This window comes from Myotis daubentonii, chromosome 20 (assembly GCF_963259705.1).
Source record: "Myotis daubentonii chromosome 20, mMyoDau2.1, whole genome shotgun sequence".
NCBI classification, from domain to species: domain Eukaryota; kingdom Metazoa; phylum Chordata; class Mammalia; order Chiroptera; family Vespertilionidae; genus Myotis; species Myotis daubentonii.
Genome location: NC_081859.1, coordinates 7,790,690 through 7,811,599, shown reverse-complemented (window position 1 = coordinate 7,811,599; position 20,910 = coordinate 7,790,690). Strand labels below are relative to the sequence as shown.

The following is a 20,910-nucleotide window of genomic DNA, read 5'->3' as shown; positions in this document are numbered from 1 at the left end:
CTGCACATCTCCCACTGGGGATATGCCCGCAACCCAGGCACATGCCCCTGACCGGAATCGAACCCGGGACCTCTCAGTCCGCAGGCCGACGCTCCATCCACTGAGCCAAACCGGTTTCGGCATCAATGTATTTTTTATTTCATTATTATTCTTTAAGGGCAGGGCGCTGTGATTGAAATCAAAGCCCCAGCTGCGGCCACATTTGGCCCCGCCCCGCCCCTCGGAGCCAGCCCCGCCCCTCGGAATCAGGCCTCCACTCCCACTCCCGCCCCTACCCCAGCGGCTGAAGCGAATACCCGGAGCTGGACTACTATCTCGGATCGGGAAGGCTGCGCGCCCAACCCTTCCGTGCCCCGCGCGCGTGCGTACTCCCGCTCGGCTCGCGAAGTGTTGCTGGAGTCCCTCTTCCCCGATCCAGGGTGGGAGCCGAGGCCCCGGCGATCCCCGGGAGCTTGGGGGCGGCCCGGCATGCGTTGTGGGCTGCGTCCTCGCGGGCCGGGGCCGGGGGCCCTGGCCGCCGCCTGGAACCTGTGGGGGCCGCCCCGCCTCCTCCCCTGTCGCCCGGGGTGGCGAGGGGCCGCCCGGGGGCTGGTGGTGCGCTCGGTCGCCGGGGCCAGTAACCAGCCGCAGAGCGCGAGTGACGGCAAGTACCGGGACACGGTGCTGCTGCCGCAGACCAGCTTCCCCATGAAGCTGCTGGGCCGCCAGCAGCCCGACACGGAGCTGGAGCTCCAGCAGGTGCGCCCCGCCTCTGCGCCGTGCGGGGGACCGGCAGGGAGGCCGGGCCGGCGGGAGCTGGGGAGACGGGCGGGCCCGGGCCGCGCTGGGCGGGGAGGGCGTGGGACAGGCCCGCGGGCTCCAGGCCCCTTTGGGGTGCGTGTGTGTGTGATCAGATGAGTGGAAACCACCCACTTCTTACGGGTTTTCTGCCTGAAACTTCAGTGAAGAACCTGGAGGTAAGAAGAGTCCCTAAGCGGCCGCAGGTTCCCGAGCAGAATATTAAAGGGGTGAAACCTAAGTCCCATGTTCCGCTTGGGCAAAACAGGCCAGTGTGGATATTTTCCCAGCGGCTTGTAAAAAGTAAATGAGTAAAAAAAAAAAAAAAAAAAAGTGAATGAATCTGTTCACATAGAAATAAAAGTTTGGTTAGTGCCCGGCCGGTGTGGCTCAATGGTTGACTCTCGACCTATGAACCCGGAGGTCCCAGTTCTATTCCCGTTGGGGGCACATGCCTGGGTTTCGGGGCTCCACCTCCAGGACGGGGCGTGCAGGAGGCAGCTCATGGGTGATTCTCTCTCATCACTGATGTTTCTATCCCTCTCTTCCTCTGAAATCAATAAAAAAAATTTTGGGTTATGAGGACAAGTGGAAGCTCACCTTTGTGGTGTTAATAGATCCCTGGTTGGACTTATGACTTGTTTGCAGAACAGAGTGGTGACACTTAAATCACTTAACTCGCCCAAACTAGGTGACTGCCTCCTGTATTCAGTCGAATATTCTAAGGGCAGAGATGCACATGTTAGTTTCATTCTAGGCAGCGGTTCTCAACCTGTGGGTCGTGAACAATGAAAATACACCCTGCATATCAGATATTTACAAGACGATTCATAACAGGAGCAAAATGACAGTGATGAAGTAGCAACGGAAATAATTTTATGGTTGGGGGTCACCACGACATGAGGAACTGTATTAAAGGGTCGCAGCATCAGGAAGGTTGAGAACCACTCTTAGAGTCTTTAAAGCCCATGACACTGGGGATATATTGGTTAAGCAACTTTCGGTTAGCTTACATATGACAGTTATCAGCGTTCTAGACTCATCGACTTGTTCTGGCACCTAATTTTTTAAAAATCTATTTTATTGATTTTTTACCGAGAGGAAGGGAGAGGGATAGAGAGTTAGAAACATCGATGAGAGAGAAACATCAGTCAGCGGCCTCGTGCACACCCCTTACTGGGGATGTGCCCGCAACCAAGGTACATGCCCTTGACCGGAATCGAACCCGGGACCCTTGAGTCCGCAGGCCGACGCTCTATCCACTGAGCCACACCGGTTAGGGCGGCGCCTAGTTTTTTGAACGCGTTTTATCCGGGACCTTCTGTATTCCAGGAACTGTGACCGTTTCAGATATTCTCTTATTTCATCTTCATGCCAAGTGGATGTTAACGTTTTTTTCAAAGGAGGAAACAGGCCCGTTAGGGCAAAGTTGAGTTGGCCAAGGTCACGTAGTAGATTGCCCTGCTGTTGTCTCAGACTCGGAGAGGAGCAAGGGCTGGGATTTAATCAGAAGTCTGTGAGGGGGACTACTGAAAGGTTTTAAGAGAGTCCTCACCTGTCAGAGGGGAAGGGGGTTAAGGAGGCTGGTGTAAAACCTGAAGGGATTCAGCAAAAAAACCCAAACCAAACAAAAACCCAAACTCACCCTAGCCAGTGTGGCTCAGTGGCTAGAGCGTGGGTCCTCGGACTGAAGGGTCGTGGGTTCGATTCCAGTCAAGGGCATGTACCTTAGTTGCAGGCTCCATCTGAGCCTCAAGTTGGGGGCGCGGGGGAGGCAGCCAATCGATGTGTCTGTCTCTCTCACATCGATGTTTCTTTGTCTCTCCCCCTTCCTTCCATTCTCTCTAAAAATCAATACTTATAGACACAGACAACAATATGATTACCGGAAGCGGGGGGTAGAAGAGAATAAAGGGGGGATAAACAGTGATGGAAGGAGACTTGACTTGGGGTGGTGAATTCACAATACAATATACAGATGATGTATTATAGAACTGTACCCCTGAAACCTGTATAATATTGCTAACCACTCTCACCCTAATAAATTCAATAAAAAAAGTACTCAGATGTGCATTTCAGAAACACCACCGTTTGTGTTTTAGAGTTAAAGACATTGGAATGAGATAAGAAATAAGTGCTGGCTGTTCCTCATGGTAAGACTCAGGAGTATGTGTTTATACGACGTTCAGACATTATCGCTCTTTTTAAACAGAAATGTGGATTTTCAGAACTCTATTCATGGCAGAGAGAAAGAAAAGTAAAGACAGAATTTTGTCTTCACGATGGACCTCCTTATGCAAATGGTGATCCTCACGTTGGACATGCTTTGAATAAGGTAATCATACTCAGGTCTATAAGACTTGGGGGGAAAATATTTAAATACACTTTACAAAAGAGTACTCGAATAGTATGACAATGATGTACATTTGCATTGACACATAAATGAATGTCTTAACAGAAAGCAGCAGTCAACCATTTCGGTCCTGCGTGAAGAATAACATCCCTGGTATTTGCTTTGAGCTTGTTATTTTACGTTGGTAAATTTCGTTTTAGTCAGTAAGTCATTATTGAGCACCTACTATGTGCCAGGCATTGTTCTAGGCTGGAAATAATCAGTGAACAAAATAAAGATAGGCTTTGTCCTTTGGAGCTTATGTTTTAGTCAGGGAAGACATCATCAATAAGATAAATAAAGTATGTTAGAGCTGCTATAGACTGCACATTTGTTTCTTCTTCCAAATTCATATGTTGAAACCTAATCCCTACTGGGGTGGTATTTGGCAATCAAGGTTTTGGCTTCTTTTGCTGTAGATTTTTTTTACCTATTTGAAAATTTCAGAGAGGCGGAATAAAAGCATATACTAGTATGTTTCTGTGTCTGGTTTCTATCAACCACACATGGAGTATTTCTGAAATTCATTCATGTTGTTTTAGATGTCAGTAATTGCTTCTTTTTTTTATGGCTGAGTAGCATTCTATTGAGAGAATATACCACAATTTGTTCATCAGTTTTTTTGTGTTTTTTTTTTTGAGTTCTTTATTTTCACGTATACTTCCATGGGAAATTGGGAGAGGGTGTGGTCTTGGACATCTGTCTCTGCTTTCAAAACCAGGAATCTTGTCACTGCACAGGTCCATACTGCTTAGAGCAGTATTGCATTATAATATGGATTGTACATATTGTATTAGAAAATTGTATTGAAAACTTTTAACATTTGAGATATGTTATACATATTGCATATTCCACAGAGAACAAACTCTGTTGCTTAATAGCTCATTTTTGAATTATTGCACATTTTACAACAGCCAGCCCAAAAGAAAAGCATAACTTCAAATATCTGTTACTCTTGTTATTATGTAGAACTTGAATTGGGAGATTTAATAGGTTACTTTATATAAATCCTTTTAAAATTGGGCTTTCTCAGTGTTTTAAAATATTAAGAAAATAAGGTAAACTGTTGGATACATGCTTCATGTATGAGTGACGATTAGTATTTTCTTTGCAGATTTTGAAAGATATAGCCAATCGATACCATATGATGAGGGGTTCCAAAATCCACTTTGTGCCAGGCTGGGATTGTCATGGGTTACCCATTGAAGTAAAAGTCTTATCAGAACTTGGCGGGAAAGCTCGGGATCTGTCAGCGATGGAAATTAGAGAGAAAGGTAAGTAACCTCTCTTTCTGTTTTGAAATGGTATTCGTAAACACTGGTTCTTTGGAAAAGTCTAGGCCTGATCAGAGAGACCTGTTTATTTTGTTTTTGTTTGTAGTTAGAATGAGATCTGTTGGAAACCACTTTGTCACAGAAAATTCAGATTTTTAAAAAATTGACCTTTGTGGGAACTTATGTTCAGAGATTGAAGGAAAGATTTGTAAGCATTTCCAAGTACATAGTTTAGTTCTTTAGTCTTCGTGTGAGTGTGTGTGCGCGCGCGTGTGTGTGTGTGTATATAATTTATTTATTTATATATTTTGTTAATCCTCACCCAAGGATATTTTTCCCTTGATTTTTAGAGAGAATGGAAGGGAGGGGGGAGACACACAGAGAGAAACATCGATGTGAGAGAAAGGCATTGATTGGTTGCCTCCTGTCCGCCCCCTACCAGAGCCAGGGATCAAGCTGGCAACCGAGGTACATGCCCTTGACCACAATCGAACCTGGGACCCTTTAGTCAGACTGTCAATGCTCTATCCACTGAGCCAAACTGGCCAGGCCTAGTCTTCATATTTTGAGATTATTATTTTGACCAGTGTTTTTATTTCTTTTCCTCGCTAGGCCTGTTGACCTATTTCAGGTGATAAAACAAAAGTAAATTCTGAAATACAAATATATTTTAAATTAATCTCTTATTTGATTCTTCAGTAGATTGGGTTGGCAAGGAATCTTGTATTTGTATATGTTAAGCTATTGTATATTTGGATATGATTGTGAAGATTATTTACTTCCTTGTGAAATTTATTATCATTGACTCGATGTACTGATTAATTTCTTTTGTATAATGAAATATATTCTCTGATCTTTTCTTAAATTCAGAAATTTGAGGAATTCTTCCAGTGCATTGTTTTCTAAATGTGAGGTCATTGTACAAAGTCTAGAAAATACAGAAGATGGTAACAAAATTTTAACTTTTGAAATTCTAGTTAATTTTAGAGTTTGAACACCTTTAACTTTCAAAATAACTTTGCCTATTAAGTAAACTTTATCATCTAAACTGTGTACAATACCTGCATTTAGAGAGATACATGGCTGAGCCATTTTTAAGAATGTGAATTTACGGGTTTGTCAAAGCTTTTTCTTGTCTGTGTTTTGTTCAGCGAGGTCATTTGCTAAAGCAGCAATTGAGAAACAGAGGTCGGCATTTATGCGTTGGGGAATTATGGCAGATTGGGACAATTGCTACTATACATTTGACGGCAGTTACGAGGCCAAACAGTTGAGAATTTTCTACCAAATGTATGACAAGGTACCGAAGTACTTTTTTACTTTTTTCCTCCGGGAGTGTTAGATTGTTACAGAATCCCAGCTTTTCATAGACCGTCTTTGTCTTTTCTAGGGCCTGATTTACCGGTCTTACAAGCCTGTGTTTTGGTCTCCCTCATCGAGGTATTCGTGTGTTTTTGCTCATTAAAGGAGACATTTTGTGAGGCCGCCAGATCCTTATGTCTAATATGTTTCCACCTCAGGACCGCCTTGGCCGAAGCGGAACTGGAGTATAACCCCCAGCATGTCAGTCGCTCCGTGTATGTAAAATTCCCTCTCTCGAAACCTGCCCCCAAGTTGGCATCTCTCATAGGTGCGATTTATTCATATTTACTCATTGCTTGAGTTTATGACAGTTGTGGGATGGGAACATTTGCTAACATATTTGAAACTCTGTTCCCACAGATGGTTCCTCTCCTGTTAGTATTTTAGTCTGGACCACACAGCCTTGGACAATTCCAGCCAATCAGGCTGTTTGTTATATGCCAGATGCAAAGTAGGTAGAGCATTGCATTTTTTGTTTGTTTGTTTTTTTAATCCACAAATAGGATCAGTTCTGTCAGTAGCATTATTTTGAACTTATTTCATCCTCATTATTCTCTTAAAAGTTAATGTGTTATAACTTAACCATGTTCATATAGGCTTTAAGATTTTATTTCCAGCTTTTTCTGGAAAACAAAACATGTAAGGGATGAAGTCCTTTGAAAATAGTACTTTTGGGATCTTGAAGGTAGTTTTTCTAAAATGGCACTAACAGATTTTAAATGTTATCCGTGGCTTTTCTTCCGTCATTGTTAGTAACGTTGCCCTAAACTTTGATTTGAGGTACGCCGTTGTGAAATGTTCCACATCTGGAGAGCTGTACATACTGGCTGCAGACAAAGTGACGTTTGTTGCTTCTGCTTTGAAAACAACATTTGATGTTATTTCAACATTCTCAGGTGAATATTTATAGATATTCTCACTATCACAGTCATCAAACTATTGGGTGGATTGAGGTACTTTGCTGAACGCTGCTCATTCTGAATCAAAACAGACGTGGCTTCTGCCTTTCTAGAATATACGTTACAGTGATTCCCCTGAAGGAGACTATACAGTAAACATGATAGGGGTATAGAAAAATGTGAACATTGACAAAGGCACAACAGACAAAATAGTATTTCTGCCAAATATCCAATGTAAAATTGGACAAGTGTCCTTTCTATGAGGTAGAATGTACAAAGATCTTTTCAACTTTTTATCCAAAATTAAATTGCTAAAAATCATTTTTATCTGATGTAATCAAAAGAACACGGAAGGAAGTAAATATATTTATTTTTGGTACATGATTTTACTAAGGAAATTGAGTAAATTCTGAAAATTAATCCAAAAACAGTGCTTCAATCAAAACAATCTTTAGTGGGCTTCAATTTGGGACTGGTTTTGAGATATAACTGTGGAATCAGGGAAGTTTGAAAATTACCTTTGGTTGGGCTGGTGTGGCTCAGTGATCGAGTGTTGACTTGTGAACCAGGAGGTCACAGTTCAGTTCCAGGTCATGGCACCTGCCTGGGTTGTGGCTCCATCCTCAGTAGGGGCTGTGTGGGAGGCAGCTGATCAATGATTCTCTCTCATCCATTGATGTTTCTCTCTCTCCTTCTCCCTTCCTCTCTCTGAAATCAATAAAAATAAATAAACAGAATTACCTTTGATCCTTAGGGATGATATATTTTTGAGTTTCTTACAAAAAAATGTTTTTTAAATGAATGAGATAACCCAAAATGGGAAGATTGCCTAACTAATAGTGAAGCCCTCTATCTAAATGCCTAGGTTCAGATACAAGCCAGTTAGAAGTTTATACAGTCTTAGCAAAAATAAAAAGGATTTAAAAAAAAATACTTTTATTGATTTTTTACAGAGAGGAAGGGAGAGGGATAGAGAGTTAGAAACATCGATGAGAGAGAAACATCGATCAGCTGCCTCCTGCACACCCCCTACTGGGGATGTGCCCGTAACCAAGGTACATGCCCTTGACTGGAATCGAACCTGGGACCCTTCAGTCCACAGGCTGACGCTCCATCCACTGAGCCAAACCGGTCAGGGCAATACAAAGGATTTTATGTGAAAGGCAGGAAAGAAGCTACAGAATGTTTATCACTTAATATCATTTGGTCCTTACTGGTGCAATAGGTAAGGAGGATCCAGTATATTCTTACTCTATATGCCCCTCTTTTCCTCCCCTCGCCAATCCCCTACCTGCATTTTTAGTGCAAAATGTCTACTCCACAAGTTAGGTGTTGTTATGGAAGCTGAAGGGCATTCTCTCAAGGTTTTTGAAAGTGGTTATAGTTAAGATCACTCTTCTAGATTATGTAATTGTTTCAAATTATTACTGTGCAGAGAATTATTGGGTTGCTATTTTAAGCCACCACATTTCCAAGCAGTAGATGTAATTCTCACGGCTGGCAAAATAAGCTGGTGACAACTAGCTTACGACTGCTTAGAGTAGTAAGAATGTTGAACAGCTAAAGCAGCATAATTTGTATGGGGTAGGTTTTCTTTGCAGAAAGAATATATTGTTTCTAATTAATCACTTAGAGCTCCCAGATTAAGGGAAGGGGGAAGCCGGGCTGCTCCTCTTGTCTGCTCTGTTGCTGCTCTTAGAGAGGTAGGAGAATCGCCATCTGAGATGATTCTTTTCATTGTGCTTTTCTTTGCCTTCAGGTGCCGATTTGGAAAATGGTACTTGTGCTCATCCTTTAATTCCCGATAAAGTCTCTCCGCTCCTACCTGCAAATCACGTGACCATGACCAAAGGCACGGGATTGGTTCACACAGCCCCCGCTCATGGTATGGAAGATTACAGTGTAGCTTCCCAACACAACCTGTCCACGGTACTGGTCCTCTTCCTTCCTTTTTAATCGCTGCTTTCGTAGAATTAAAGTGATAAACTGAGTAACATCTTTCTTTTTTTTATAATAAACAATCACTCGTCATCATAATTGTGAAACTTGTGCAATACGCTGGAGCTTCATTAATTCGCCCTAATTGAGAATGATTTCCCAGACAACACAAAATCAGCGCAAAATTAAAATTGAAGAATGTATATTAAATGGGGGCAGCTTTTTCTTTCAAATATGAAGTCACATGGACAAATTACTTTCTCTGAAAATTGGCAAGTGGATTTTACTAGTTTTACTAGTTGAAAAGAACAGGTGTTTTTAAAACTATATAGTCCTCTCTAAATTAATTTTACACACATCAATTGCTTAGCAAGTTTTTCCATTTAAAGGTGGGTTTCAAAGTCATCACTGTGTGTGTACGTTGCCATAGATCCATGAATTAATAGAGATCAAATTAAAAGTGATGTTTTACTTTTTAATAAACATTAGGTCTCTGCTTTAATAAGATATTTTGCCTTTAGTGATGTAAATGTATAAATTTACATTTCCTAGTTACTGAATAAGTCCTCGAATTTTCACTGTAGTGAAAGACTAGACCAAGCATGTCAAACTCGCTGCCGGCGGACCACACACCTCGTCTGTTAAACTGAGATGTCTTATCTGTATTGTCTTGCCAGATACTGTCATAGATAAAATGTCTTGATACTTTAATTTTTCAAAATGACACTTTGTAGGATTGTTTAGTGGATGAAGATGGCGTTTTCACAGCAGCTGCAGGGCCTGAACTTCAAAACAAGGCCGTCCTTGACGAGGGGACGGATGTGGGTGAGTATTGTGTATGTTGATGTCATAAATCCGTATTTTCTGAAAAGTAGCCAGCAGGAGCCTTGACTTACACTCCCATTTTATAGTTTCAACAAAAAAAAAAGGCTAAAACGACGTCTTATTTTGCCACATGGTTTAAAATAGAGTGTAGAGTTTTTCATATCTTCCTTTGAAGATGCTCTGTTTAAGCAAATCAAGGTGTGGGCAGGGCCGCGCTCCCTCTGAAAGATCTGTGGACGGATCCTTTCTTGCCTCTTCCGTTTCCGGTGGCTCCTGGTCATCCCTGGGTTAAACCAGTCCTTGGTGTACAGCTGTTACTCCAGTCTCTGCCTCCAGGCCACCGTCCTCCTCTGCTCTGTGTGACTGTTCTTTCCTCTTGTAAGGACAGTGATGGGGTTAGGGCTCACTCTAGTCCCGTGACTTCATCTTCACTCGATCACATCTACGAAGACCCCATTTCCAAATAAGCTCACATTCACAGGGTCTGGGAATGAGGACTTGAGCATCTCTTTTTGGGGAACAAAATTCAAACCACTGTGCCTCGTTTCTTTTTTTTTTTTCCACCTGTACCTGGTTTCTTCTGGAATACATGGTCACCATTTTAAGAACCTAGACATGTAAGATGGTGACTCTGAATTTCAGGTGTAGAATTCTAAGTGTATCGTGTTCATCTTTCCTTTGAAGTGAAGGCAGTGGGATAATCCGGAGTCTGGTTGAGGTTTTACAGTCCCTGCGTGTTTTGCCCCGAGAGTCCCAGGTTATGCCTGTGGTACTTGGCAGGTGGCTACTCTTCCTGCACCTGCTGGTGCAGATGTAGTCTCCTGGGAGTATAGAGGGTTACTAGGGTTTTCATAGTACTTGTAAATATGTCTAACGCAAATTGTTACTGACTTTTTTTTAGTTATAAAGATGCTTCAGGCTTCAAAGAATTTGTTGCTAGAGGAAAAATTGGTGCACAGTTATCCCTACGACTGGAGGACTAAGAAACCAGTGGTTATACGTGCCAGCAAGCAGTGGTTTATAAACATCACGGAACTCAAGGCCACAGCCAAGGTAGGAAGGCGTCCTACTGCAGGCTGGGCTTTCTTGTTCTCAGTGGGGGAGGGCTGCTGTTAGGATCTCAGTGTGAGGCGGAGGGTGGGTGTGCTGCTGTTAGGATTTGGTTTCATAAAATAGTAGAATTTCAGATCAGGAAGAACCTTGGATTTCCATTCCTCGTTGTACACGTGAGGAAAATCAGCCTGAGAGGGGTTAAGTGACTTGCCCAAATCCTGCCCAGTGCAGTGAAAGTGGCATAGAACTGGGGCAGAATGGAGCTTGGCAGATTGTTTAATCTCTCAGAACCTCCGTTTCCTCATCTATGTAAAGGCGATCATAACGCCTGCCTCCTGGAATAGGTGGGTAAACGTTTCTGGAACAGGAGTCTGGCACATGAGGATTCAATACAATACTTTCAAGACCCTTGGTTTTCCTAAGATTGAAATGTCAGTCTATTTGAAAAGCTGTTGCTTTGTGTTCATACTTTAGGACAGAGGTTCTAAAGTTTTATATGTATTTGAGCTCTTTCATTTAATAAAATGTTGGCATGGCAGTTTGGGGCCCTCGCCGAAGCTATGTGTAGCAGTTTGCATTTTCTGAATTTGTATTGAGTGGACAGTTGTGACATGGACTGTTTTGGTGTTTTTTTTGTGTGTTTTTTTTTTGACATCCCATGAAGCCCTTACTTGTAAATGTTAAAATTTGTAACTTCCAGCTCTGCACAGACTTTTGGATGCAGAACATCTTAGTCCGATGCAATATGCTGAAGCTGTTTTTAAAAAATGTCTTCTATACAATTTTCAGTTGCTCTTTGCAGAGATAGAACAGAGTGATGTACTGCCATGCTTCTTTCGCCCAAGTTCAACAACAATCAACTTACGACCAATTTTGTTTTTACCTAAACCCCTCCCACCATTCACTTTATTGTTAATCCTCACCCGAAGATATTTTCTCCAGTGATTTTTAGAGTGGAAGGGAGGGAGGGAGGGAGGAGAGATAGCCAGAGAAAAAGAGTGAGTGGGAGAGAGAGAGAGAGCGAGAGAGAGAGAGAGAGAGAGAGAGAGAGAGAGAGAGAGAGAGAACCATTGATGTGAGAGAGACACATTGATTGGTTGCCTCCCGCGTGCGCCCGGAATGGGACTGGGGATGGACCCTGCAACAGAGGTACATGCCCTCGACAGGCAGTCACACCCCAAACCCTTTGGTGGGTGAGCTGACCCTCCAACCACTGAGCCAAACTGGCCAGGGCCCACCACTCATTTTTACTCCCTATCCACTGGATTGTTTTGTTTTTTTAATTTTGTTTTATTGCTTAAAGTATTACAAAGAGTAGTACATATGTCTCCTTTTTTTCCCCCCTTGACCTTCCCCCGGCCTCCCCTACCCCCCAGTGTCTTGTGTCCATTGGTTATGCTTACATGCATGCATACAAGTCCTTCGGTTGATCTCTTACCCCTCCCCTCCCCTCCACTGTATTGTTTTGAAACAAATTTCAGGCATTCTTTTTTCCATAAACATTTCAGCATGTGGATCTGAAAGATAAAGATTCTTTAAAACATAATCCCAGTGGCATCATCACCACCTTAAATAAGTAATAGTTATTCCATAACAAAATCAAGTATCTCTCAGCATTCACATTTCTTGGATTTTTAACCCAGGTGTTAAATTGAATGGCAGGTTTTGTCATTCTGCCAGTAGGTGGTGCTACAAATGGCTTTGGGGGAGAAGGGGTTTCTGTTAAGGAAAGGAATCATGAAACTGAAAATATAAAAATGCTTTTATTCATGGGTAGGGAGATTTTAAAAATGAAATTAACGTATTTTGGCCTTTTTTGAGCTTATTACCAAACATTTTTGCTAGATAATTTGTGTTTTTAGTAATTAACAAATGAAATGAAATCAGATGTTAGTAATTAGATGTTAGTAATTTTCAGCTCTTGCTTGCGGGGTGGGGGGGTGCAAGGAGGGAGCGTTCTTGAGAGAGGAGAGACAGCAAGTGAAGGAGTAGTCACTTATTTTGAGAACGTGTTTTTCCGTTTTAAACCATACTATATGCAATTAGGTTAGTTTGCAATCCTTGTTTGTCCACCTATGACAGTAGTTTTCCTTAAGCATTTAAAAAATGATTGAATTCAAGTTTGAATTGATTTTAACTCTAGTTTAATGAAATATAATACTTCTACTAAACCTGTTATTACTACCTGTTATTGCTAGTTTTGGTCTGGTGCTTAGAAATGGTATAAAATCTTTCATTACATACTCAGAAGCTGCCATCTGCTCTTTTTTAAAAAAATATATATATTTTATTGATTTTTCACAGAGAGGAAGGGAGAGGGATAGACAGTTAGAAACATCGATGAGAGAGAAACATCGATCAGCTGCCTCTTGCACACCTCCTACTGGGGATGTGCCCGCAACCAAGGTACACGCCCTTGGCCAGAATCGAACCTGGGACCTTTCAGTCCGCAGGCCGACGCTCTATCCACTGAGCCACACCGGTTATGGCTGCTGTCTGCTCTTGATGCTCTTTATTAGGTCCTTTGTGGCCCTGGTTCTACTGCCTCATTTGCTCTGAAATGTGTAGTGTTTAAGGCAGTTTTTTGGGGAAGGAGAGTTGGCAGGGGACATGTGAATGAATATGAATATCTAAAGAAAAGAACTATATTAGGATAAATAGTGACGGTTCTAGGAAACTCGTTCTGCTTTCTCTCACTGGACTTGCTTTGTGGATCAATTGCAGGAATTGTTAAAAAAGGTGAAATTCATTCCTGGATCAGCCCAGAATGCCATGGTTGACATGATGGACCGGCGGCCATACTGGTGTATATCCAGGCAAAGAGTGTGGGGTGTTCCGATTCCCGTGTTCCATCACAAGACAAAGGACGAAGTCTTGATCAACAGGTAGGACTTTCTGAATATTTTCAACATTTTAAAGTGAGTTGTATTTTCCTCAGAAATGGAAAAATAATGGATTATTGCGAACTCCTAATAGATGTTAAATAAAATATTCTAAAATAATTATCTTTGGGGGGGGGGGAATAAAATATAAATTTCAGAAAGATCCTTTCACTATGATTGAAGTTTGAACAGCTATGTTTTTTCAGTGTTTATACATAGGAACAGAGGCTCTGATGTTTTTTTTTCTGAGAATTCATTGTTCCTATGTGCCAGGCCGTGTGCTAGAACCAGCTGTTGGGAATCCAAAGATGGACAGTGTTTCGTGGGGGAGTCCCAGGGTGTAATATTTCTTTATGAATTAGAATCATTCTCTTACTGAGTCTACCCTCCCTTTTATCGGGAATAGTGTCATGTGATTGTGTAGATGCTTTATAATTTAAGAAGCTATAATACAGTTCAATGTATAAAATTACATTTGTTGTAGTGATTACATTCCCAATTGTATCTTATTTTTTTCTTAAGTTGTTTTTTTCTCATTTGGAAAGATAACACATGGATATAGTAAACAGTTTGGAGCAGAAAAGCTTATAGAGTGCAAAGGAGATTTTTCCCCAGGCCAGACACTTGACCCTTTGAGTTAGTGAACAAGATTCCCGTGGTCCCTGCTCAGGTGAGATGATGGTCTAGCTGGTGTACCTTCTAGGAAGTTAGGGAGGCTGCCCGTCTTGTGTCACCCACACATGTGGGAAGGGGAACAGTAATCACTCCCTTTAGGAAGAGGTTTTTACTTGTTTTGAGTACATTTGTTTTAATTTGGTTTATGGACTTTTTACTAAATTATTCTGTAAGACGAGTCAGGAGTGTGAGCACGTTTTGTGAGTTGTTTCACATTTCATCCGTGAGGATGAGTGAGGCCGACAGGTGGAGGGGAGTCAGGAGCCTGCAGACAGGGGTGAATGGCCTACGCTGGGTTTGTCATCGTTGTTGTGAAAGGTTCTCCGTTCCATCGTCAACATTAGCAGCAGATCTTCAGGTAGAGCTTTTATGAAAATGCGTATTTTAGAGTTTTAAAATGTTGATTAAAGTGGTTTTTGGTTTGTTTGGATTTAATCACTTATAATTGGGTGTGAAAGCTCCTTTTCAATCTGAAATATGCTCGTTGCTCCTTCACCTGTCACTCCTTCCCAGGGGTCTGACACCTCTGGCCGCCTGGTCCAGGCAGCATGAGAGGCTGGCCCTGGGGTAAATACTGAACCACACGCCTGCTCACTTGCTTCTTTCAGAGGATGTGGCGTTGGAGTTGGCCTCGCGGATGAGCTAGGACATCTGGGGAAGTATTGGGATCTGCAGGAGCCGAGGAGCTGGGGGGGAAAGTAGAATGTGTGTGTAGGAGCCATAATGCGCTGAGTGTTTGCGAGGGAACTTCAGAAAGATGAACTCTAGGACACATCGGTTGGGGGAAATTATAGTGAGTCTTGAGTACTAGCTTAAGGAATTTAAGCTTTTAAGTAGACATGAAGAGTGAGAGTATGTTTCAGGAAAAGAAACTAGATTCTGGAGACCAGGAAGTCATAAGGCTTTTTATTACAATGATAATTTTATTAAAATTTGGAGCTAAGATTCTTTGAATCTAAATATTGTTGCTTATGTGTTGTTGTTTTTTAACTGAGAGCTTGATCAGATATAAACTACTAATACCTTATTACCTCTATTAAGAATTAAAGTTGAGATAAGTGCACACAAGTGAGAGAGAAACAGACAGACAGACATAGACAGACATTGATCAGTTGCCTTCCGTATGCCACCCGGACCGGAGATCGAAACCACAACTTTTGGGTGCACAGGATGATGCTTCAAACCAACTGAGCGACCCAGCCAGGGCAGAACAAGTGTGTTAGGGGATTTTCTTGAATTGATTGAGGTAGACCCTGTGTGTATATTAGTAAGCAGAGCAAATGGATTTATTGGATTATTATTTAATCAAGACAGTTAAATGGTACATACGTTGATTGATCAGAAAGCTGGGTGAAATAAATGCGAGCTTCGCCAGAGAAACACAAGCAGATATTCATCAGGTACCATTTATGTTTTATTTATAGTCAGTACTTTTACATGGCTGTTACAGATTCTTTTTGGTGTGTGTTGCCTGCATGGTCCCAGTTGGTTTCTGATTCCGAAGTCGTAGAGATATACAGAATATTGGCCTACAGAAATGACAGACACACTTAGCCACACTGTCTGTCAATTCATAGGTCATTTTCCTGTACACCATTTGTTAGCTCACAACTCGGCCCCACGCACGGAGGGCTGGGAGGGACCGGAGGAAGAGGCAGCCCACTCCTGACTGGTAGGTGGCAGGTTGTGAGACAGGGAGCTTAGCCGAGATGAGAACCACAGTGACCACGATCTGCTGTCTTTCTTGGATGTGCCTTTGTATTGCAGCGAGTTGGTAACCATCAAAAGTAACAGCATCTCCACTGGAAATTGGTACACAGTCCACATGGAGTTGCTGTTACACTTGATAACTCCATTATGTGTATCAAAAGATGCCTTCAGCTTTTCTTGATGAAAGTCTATAATAATCTCTTAAGTATACTTAATTCACCGAAGAAAATCTTCATGAATTCATATTCTAAGTAAGTTTAGTGGCTGGCATATTTGAAATTCTGATGTTTAATTTTGATTTGAATTAATGTTCTCATCTGCACTTTATATTTGTATTTGTAGTTTCTCAAATAATTCCATTTTTGTCTTTAACATCATCAGTCATTTTCTGAATCTGTAATTTAATGCCATTATAATTCAGGTGGAAATCTATTTCTGGTTAACAAAGATAAAATAAGTACTTTATAGCATAAAAAAAGATAAACTATAGAAACACTTGCTACCTAGGAAGGAAAATAAGTTGTTAAATTCCTTTCACCATTTCAGATGATTATAATTAATTTAACAGTATAAATGCAATAGTTAACCTATGCATTTAAGGAACTTAGTAGCTCCTGATTTCTGGAAATTATGAGAAATTTCCTAGAAACATTCTAGGAATTTCTAATTTAAGTTGGGTGTAAGCTTTGGCTACCTCAAAATTTTACTCATGTTCATGGCCATTTGGTGAAAAATTATAATGTGTATTCAACAAAGAAAATTTCTACAAATATGTTTCCTTCACCTTTCAAACATAAGCATAGCTTTAAGGTAAAAAATAGCTCCCTTCTCTGATTTCAGTGTGTTCTAGAATTAAATTTAGTACGTAAATAGGAAATATTTAGTCTCTTACCTTCATCTGGTAACTTACAGAAGAAGAGAAGTTCTTGTAGTCCTTAGTATTTCTTGCTTCTATGCAGACAAAACGCAGGACACACTGGACAGCAACCGTTTCTTCATTACCTAGTAACCCTAATGCTGCTTAATTTCCAATAACACGCTAAATAAGCTTCCAGCCTCGTCAATGTCAAAGTCCAGGGGGATTGGTTGGTGCTATAGTTGCTTTTACTGCCAGGGCATTTTCGCTGATTGAAACCTGTTGGGCACATAGTGCATGTGTTTAGATAAGGCTCTTGCGTAAAGTACAAAGTTTTATGATGGACTTATCGCTTTATGAAATACAGCGTTAAAATGGAAGCATATAGGTTAGGTACTGATAAGCAGTTCCACCCACTCACATCGACAGTAATTTACACTGATCTTCAGGTTATAAGTTAACTGTTAAATATAGGCTATTATTGACAAAACTAGAGGCCTGGTGCACGAAATTCGTGCACTGGGGGGGGGGGTGTCCCTCAGCCCAGCCTGCACCCTCTCCAATCTGGGACCCCTCGGGGATGTCCAACTGCCAGTTTAAGCCTGATCCCTGTGGATCGGGCCATCCCTCTCACAATCCGGGACTGCTGGCTCCCAGCTGCTCACCTGCCTTCCTGCCTGCTTGCCCCTAACCACTTCTTCCTGCCAGCCTGATCACCCCCTAACCACTCCCCTGCCAGCCTGATTGATGCCTAACTGCTCTCCTGCTGGCCCGATCGCCCCCAACTGCCCCCCCCTGCTGGCTTGGTCCCCCCCAACTGCCCTCCCCTGCTGGCCTGGTTCCCCCAAACTGCCCTCCCCTGCCAGCTTGGTTCCCCCCAACTGCCCTCCCCTGCTGGCCATCTTGTGCGAGGGTGTGATGGTCAATTTGCATATTCTCGCTTTATTATATAGGATGGGGGAATTCTTAACTTTCCAAAGATAAATGTTGACTTTGTCCTTGTATTTTTTTCTGAAGAATATTTGATATCACTAAAAAAATGCCTATCAAGTAGTTTAAAAAAAATTTTAAAGCATGATCTCAGTTTCGTTATAAGAAATTTACACTTCTAAATATTTATCCAAGGGACATAAGGGGACCAATGTCTTGTGCAATGATGTATATGTAAGGAGGTCCCATACAGTTGTTTATAAAAGCACATAATGGTATAGGAAACAGGTAACTTAAGCCAATTTCAGAAGAATGAATGTGCAGCCATTAAAAGCGGTAGCTCAGCTCTTAGTGGGTGCCAGTTCCCCGTGTGTGAAAATGAATGACAGGAGCCCACCCAGCATGTGGCTGTCCTGGGGCCTTGCTGCAGACCTGTGAGTATCTTTCAAGCAGTTGTGCAGCCTTTGCTCGTATTTTTCCTCCAAAGTTATCTTATTGGATCTTGTTTGAACATTAAATTTATTTTTATTTTGTGATCCAGCAAACCTCAAGTCTGTAGGTTGGATGTGTGTGTTTATTTTTATTGCAAGTTTTGTTCTTAAAACTCTCCTAGAGTTTCTTAGGATCATTCGGACCCCCAGAGTCCAGGTCAAGAGAAAATTGTCACTTTCTGACACCAGTTCTGGGCATTTAACTTGTGACCTGTTTAGAATGCGAGGATGTTTTTCTCTTTGAAACCTGCATTCTTATGTATCAGAAGTTTTGTTCAGTTTTTATCCTCTAACTCCAGAATTGTCTTAATTTCTTTTTGTTTTAAAAATGTGAGTAATAGTTGTCTACGGTCTCAACATAGAATTGAGTAAATCTAGCAATTAAATCATGAATTTTAGTTCGACTAGAGGGGGTGGGTTTTTACAATTTCTTAGTAACATGCCAGCTGCCAACTCAGAATCTTCCTTTGTTGTTTGGTATTTCTAGTTATCGACGAGGTAGAGTAACTGAGTATAGTTCAGTAATACTTATAGTAAATCTTCACTGAGTTACCTGCTATTTAGGGATGTGAAAAAGCGTTGACTTTGGCATTCTAAAATGGACATGTCAAAAAAAAAGGGACATGTCAGTATCACCTGTAGTTGTAAGTTGCTTTTCCCGGTGTCCATGGCGACTGAAGCTCAGGGGAAGAGAATGCTGTGCTCCTGTCAGGATCTGCCGAGTCGCAGGCGGACTCCGGTCCTTGGACTTGATGCCCCTTCTGTCAGCACTAATCACCCGAGACTCCCTGTGCCCCGCCTGCCCCGGCTCATGGCTAGTCCTTGTGCCTCTGCTTAGCAAACCTGAGAGATGGGGAGTGTGTTGACTGTAAGTGGTGGTCTTTTAGATGCGCTACAGAGGCTGAATAGCAGAGTAAAAACATTTGAACCATGATTTAGGAGACACGCTTTCCAGGCCTGGCTTTCACTGTGTTACTGGCTCAGGCTCACGAGTGTTAAGGAACCAGGAGGCACAGAGCAGAGCTAAATGTATTTTCTGTGAATCAGTTAGTGCTTAAAAGGGGCTTTGACAAGTGTAGTGCATGGTGGACACATAAATGTTTATTTTGACTAATAATATCGATCCCAACATTTCAATCCTATTTTCTAAGTGAATATGAAATTTGAACCATTCGCTTTTACTTTTGTATTATTTTTTAATTTTAATTTTATTTTTTGTACTACTCGTTTAATCTGTGTATTTCCAACATTTAAGACTGGTTTCCTATTTTATTTTACTGTTTACCTGAAATTGCAACTGATTTTTACAGCATATTGTACTTGTGTGTAGTATAAGTATACTTTTTCTAGTATCTCTCTTATTTAGGTTTATTCAGATTTTTTATTATAGTATATTCATATTTTCTTAACTGATAAAATGTTCTGAGCAAACTGCATGAACTAGTAATAAGTAACTAAATATTGTCATATAATTAGTTATTGCAGAGTGTTTTATGGTCTCATCAGAAACGTTTATCTTTACTGTTAAAGTCCATCTAAAATGTGTGACTTGCCCTAGCTGGTTTGGCTCAGTGGATAGAGTGTCGGCCTGCGGACTGAAGGGTCCCGGGTTCAATTCCGGTCAAGGGCACATGCCTGAGTTGCAGGCTTGATCCTCATTAGGGGGCATGCAGGAGGCAGCCGCTCAATGATTCTCTCTCATCATTGATGTTTCTATATTTCTCTTCTTCTCTGAAATAAATAAAAAACATATTTAAAAAAATAAAATGTGTGACTGTGTTAGATTTATGGACTTGTGCCCATTTTAACATTATTGCTTTTCATAATTTCTTTAAAATAGATGCTGGTAGCATTATACTTTTTAATCCTTCATAACATATTTTGCTTCATAGTGATACTTTGCTATTATAAGGTATTTAATTTATACTATCCATTTGATTTTTGCTTCCCACATTTTTAAATAAACAGTCATCTGTCGGTGAATGAGCAGACCCAGAGAGGTGAAATGATTTGCACCGCGCAGTCATGATTCATAAACCGTAGATGCAGATTAAGAACTTAAAGCTTTTTCCTACCCACTACTCTGTGCATTGTCATTGGCTCTGGTGGACCGATAGTTCATTCTTCGTTACTTGCGCTGACGGACTGTGGAAGAAAGGAGGATAACAGAAAAGTTGGCTTTAGTGTCTTTATTTTAATTAATTTAACTGTTAATGTGGGGATGTGTTTGGTAACAAAATGAACTGTCTAAATTTACCCGACTTTCAGAGAATCAGTTTGAGTAATAGTTACAGCTCCTCTACTTCTTACTAAGAGGTACCAGACACTGGTCCAGGCATCTTATATATAAGCTTGATTAGGATCTGTGATAACTTGCTTAATGATACTCTTATTTGCATTTCACAAACCAAGGTACAGAAACGTTACGTGCTTTGCCCGGGGCCACATGCTAGACAGTGATAGAACCAGGAATTACCCAAAGATGGCTGGGTCCAGGGTCCATGCTCTTGACCATGATATATACTGCGACTGGGTGGAAAGCCACTAGAGGAAGTTGTAAAGCCCATAAAGCTGTGATAATAAGTTAAAGTATGCTGTTCCTCTGAGAAAATTTAGTATAAATTTCCCCGAGTTTGATTTTTAAATAATTTATAACTGTATCTCCCCAAAGATATGGTCAATTTCAGTTTTCACGTGCTCTGCACTCACTGGCTTTCTGCTGGGTGTTAGGCACTGCGCTGAGTGGTCCGTGGCTCAGCTCAGGCGGTTTGCCGTCTTCCTAAGGAAGTACGTAGGATCACTGGCATGGAGGGTCACCAGGGCAGGGACCTACCTGCCTCAACTGC

The 20,910-nt window shown here is 41.6% G+C and overlaps 1 protein-coding gene across 1 annotated transcript in view; it reads left to right on the top strand.

The window, feature by feature from the left end:
• Window positions 1-360: 360 nt before the first annotated feature.
• The window catches only part of IARS2 (isoleucyl-tRNA synthetase 2, mitochondrial), a 33,533-nt gene continuing 12,983 nt past the window's right edge, over window positions 361-20,910 (top strand). The window contains exons 1-12 of the mRNA XM_059677785.1: window positions 361-738; window positions 2,990-3,112; window positions 4,284-4,443; window positions 5,595-5,743; window positions 5,834-5,883; window positions 5,964-6,073; window positions 6,166-6,256; window positions 6,586-6,701; window positions 8,464-8,633; window positions 9,377-9,467; window positions 10,369-10,520; window positions 13,245-13,405. Coding sequence (XP_059533768.1) covers window positions 469-738; window positions 2,990-3,112; window positions 4,284-4,443; window positions 5,595-5,743; window positions 5,834-5,883; window positions 5,964-6,073; window positions 6,166-6,256; window positions 6,586-6,701; window positions 8,464-8,633; window positions 9,377-9,467; window positions 10,369-10,520; window positions 13,245-13,405 — 1,643 coding nt within the window. The 5' untranslated portion in view covers window positions 361-468. The remainder of the gene's footprint in view (window positions 739-2,989; window positions 3,113-4,283; window positions 4,444-5,594; window positions 5,744-5,833; window positions 5,884-5,963; window positions 6,074-6,165; window positions 6,257-6,585; window positions 6,702-8,463; window positions 8,634-9,376; window positions 9,468-10,368; window positions 10,521-13,244; window positions 13,406-20,910) is intronic.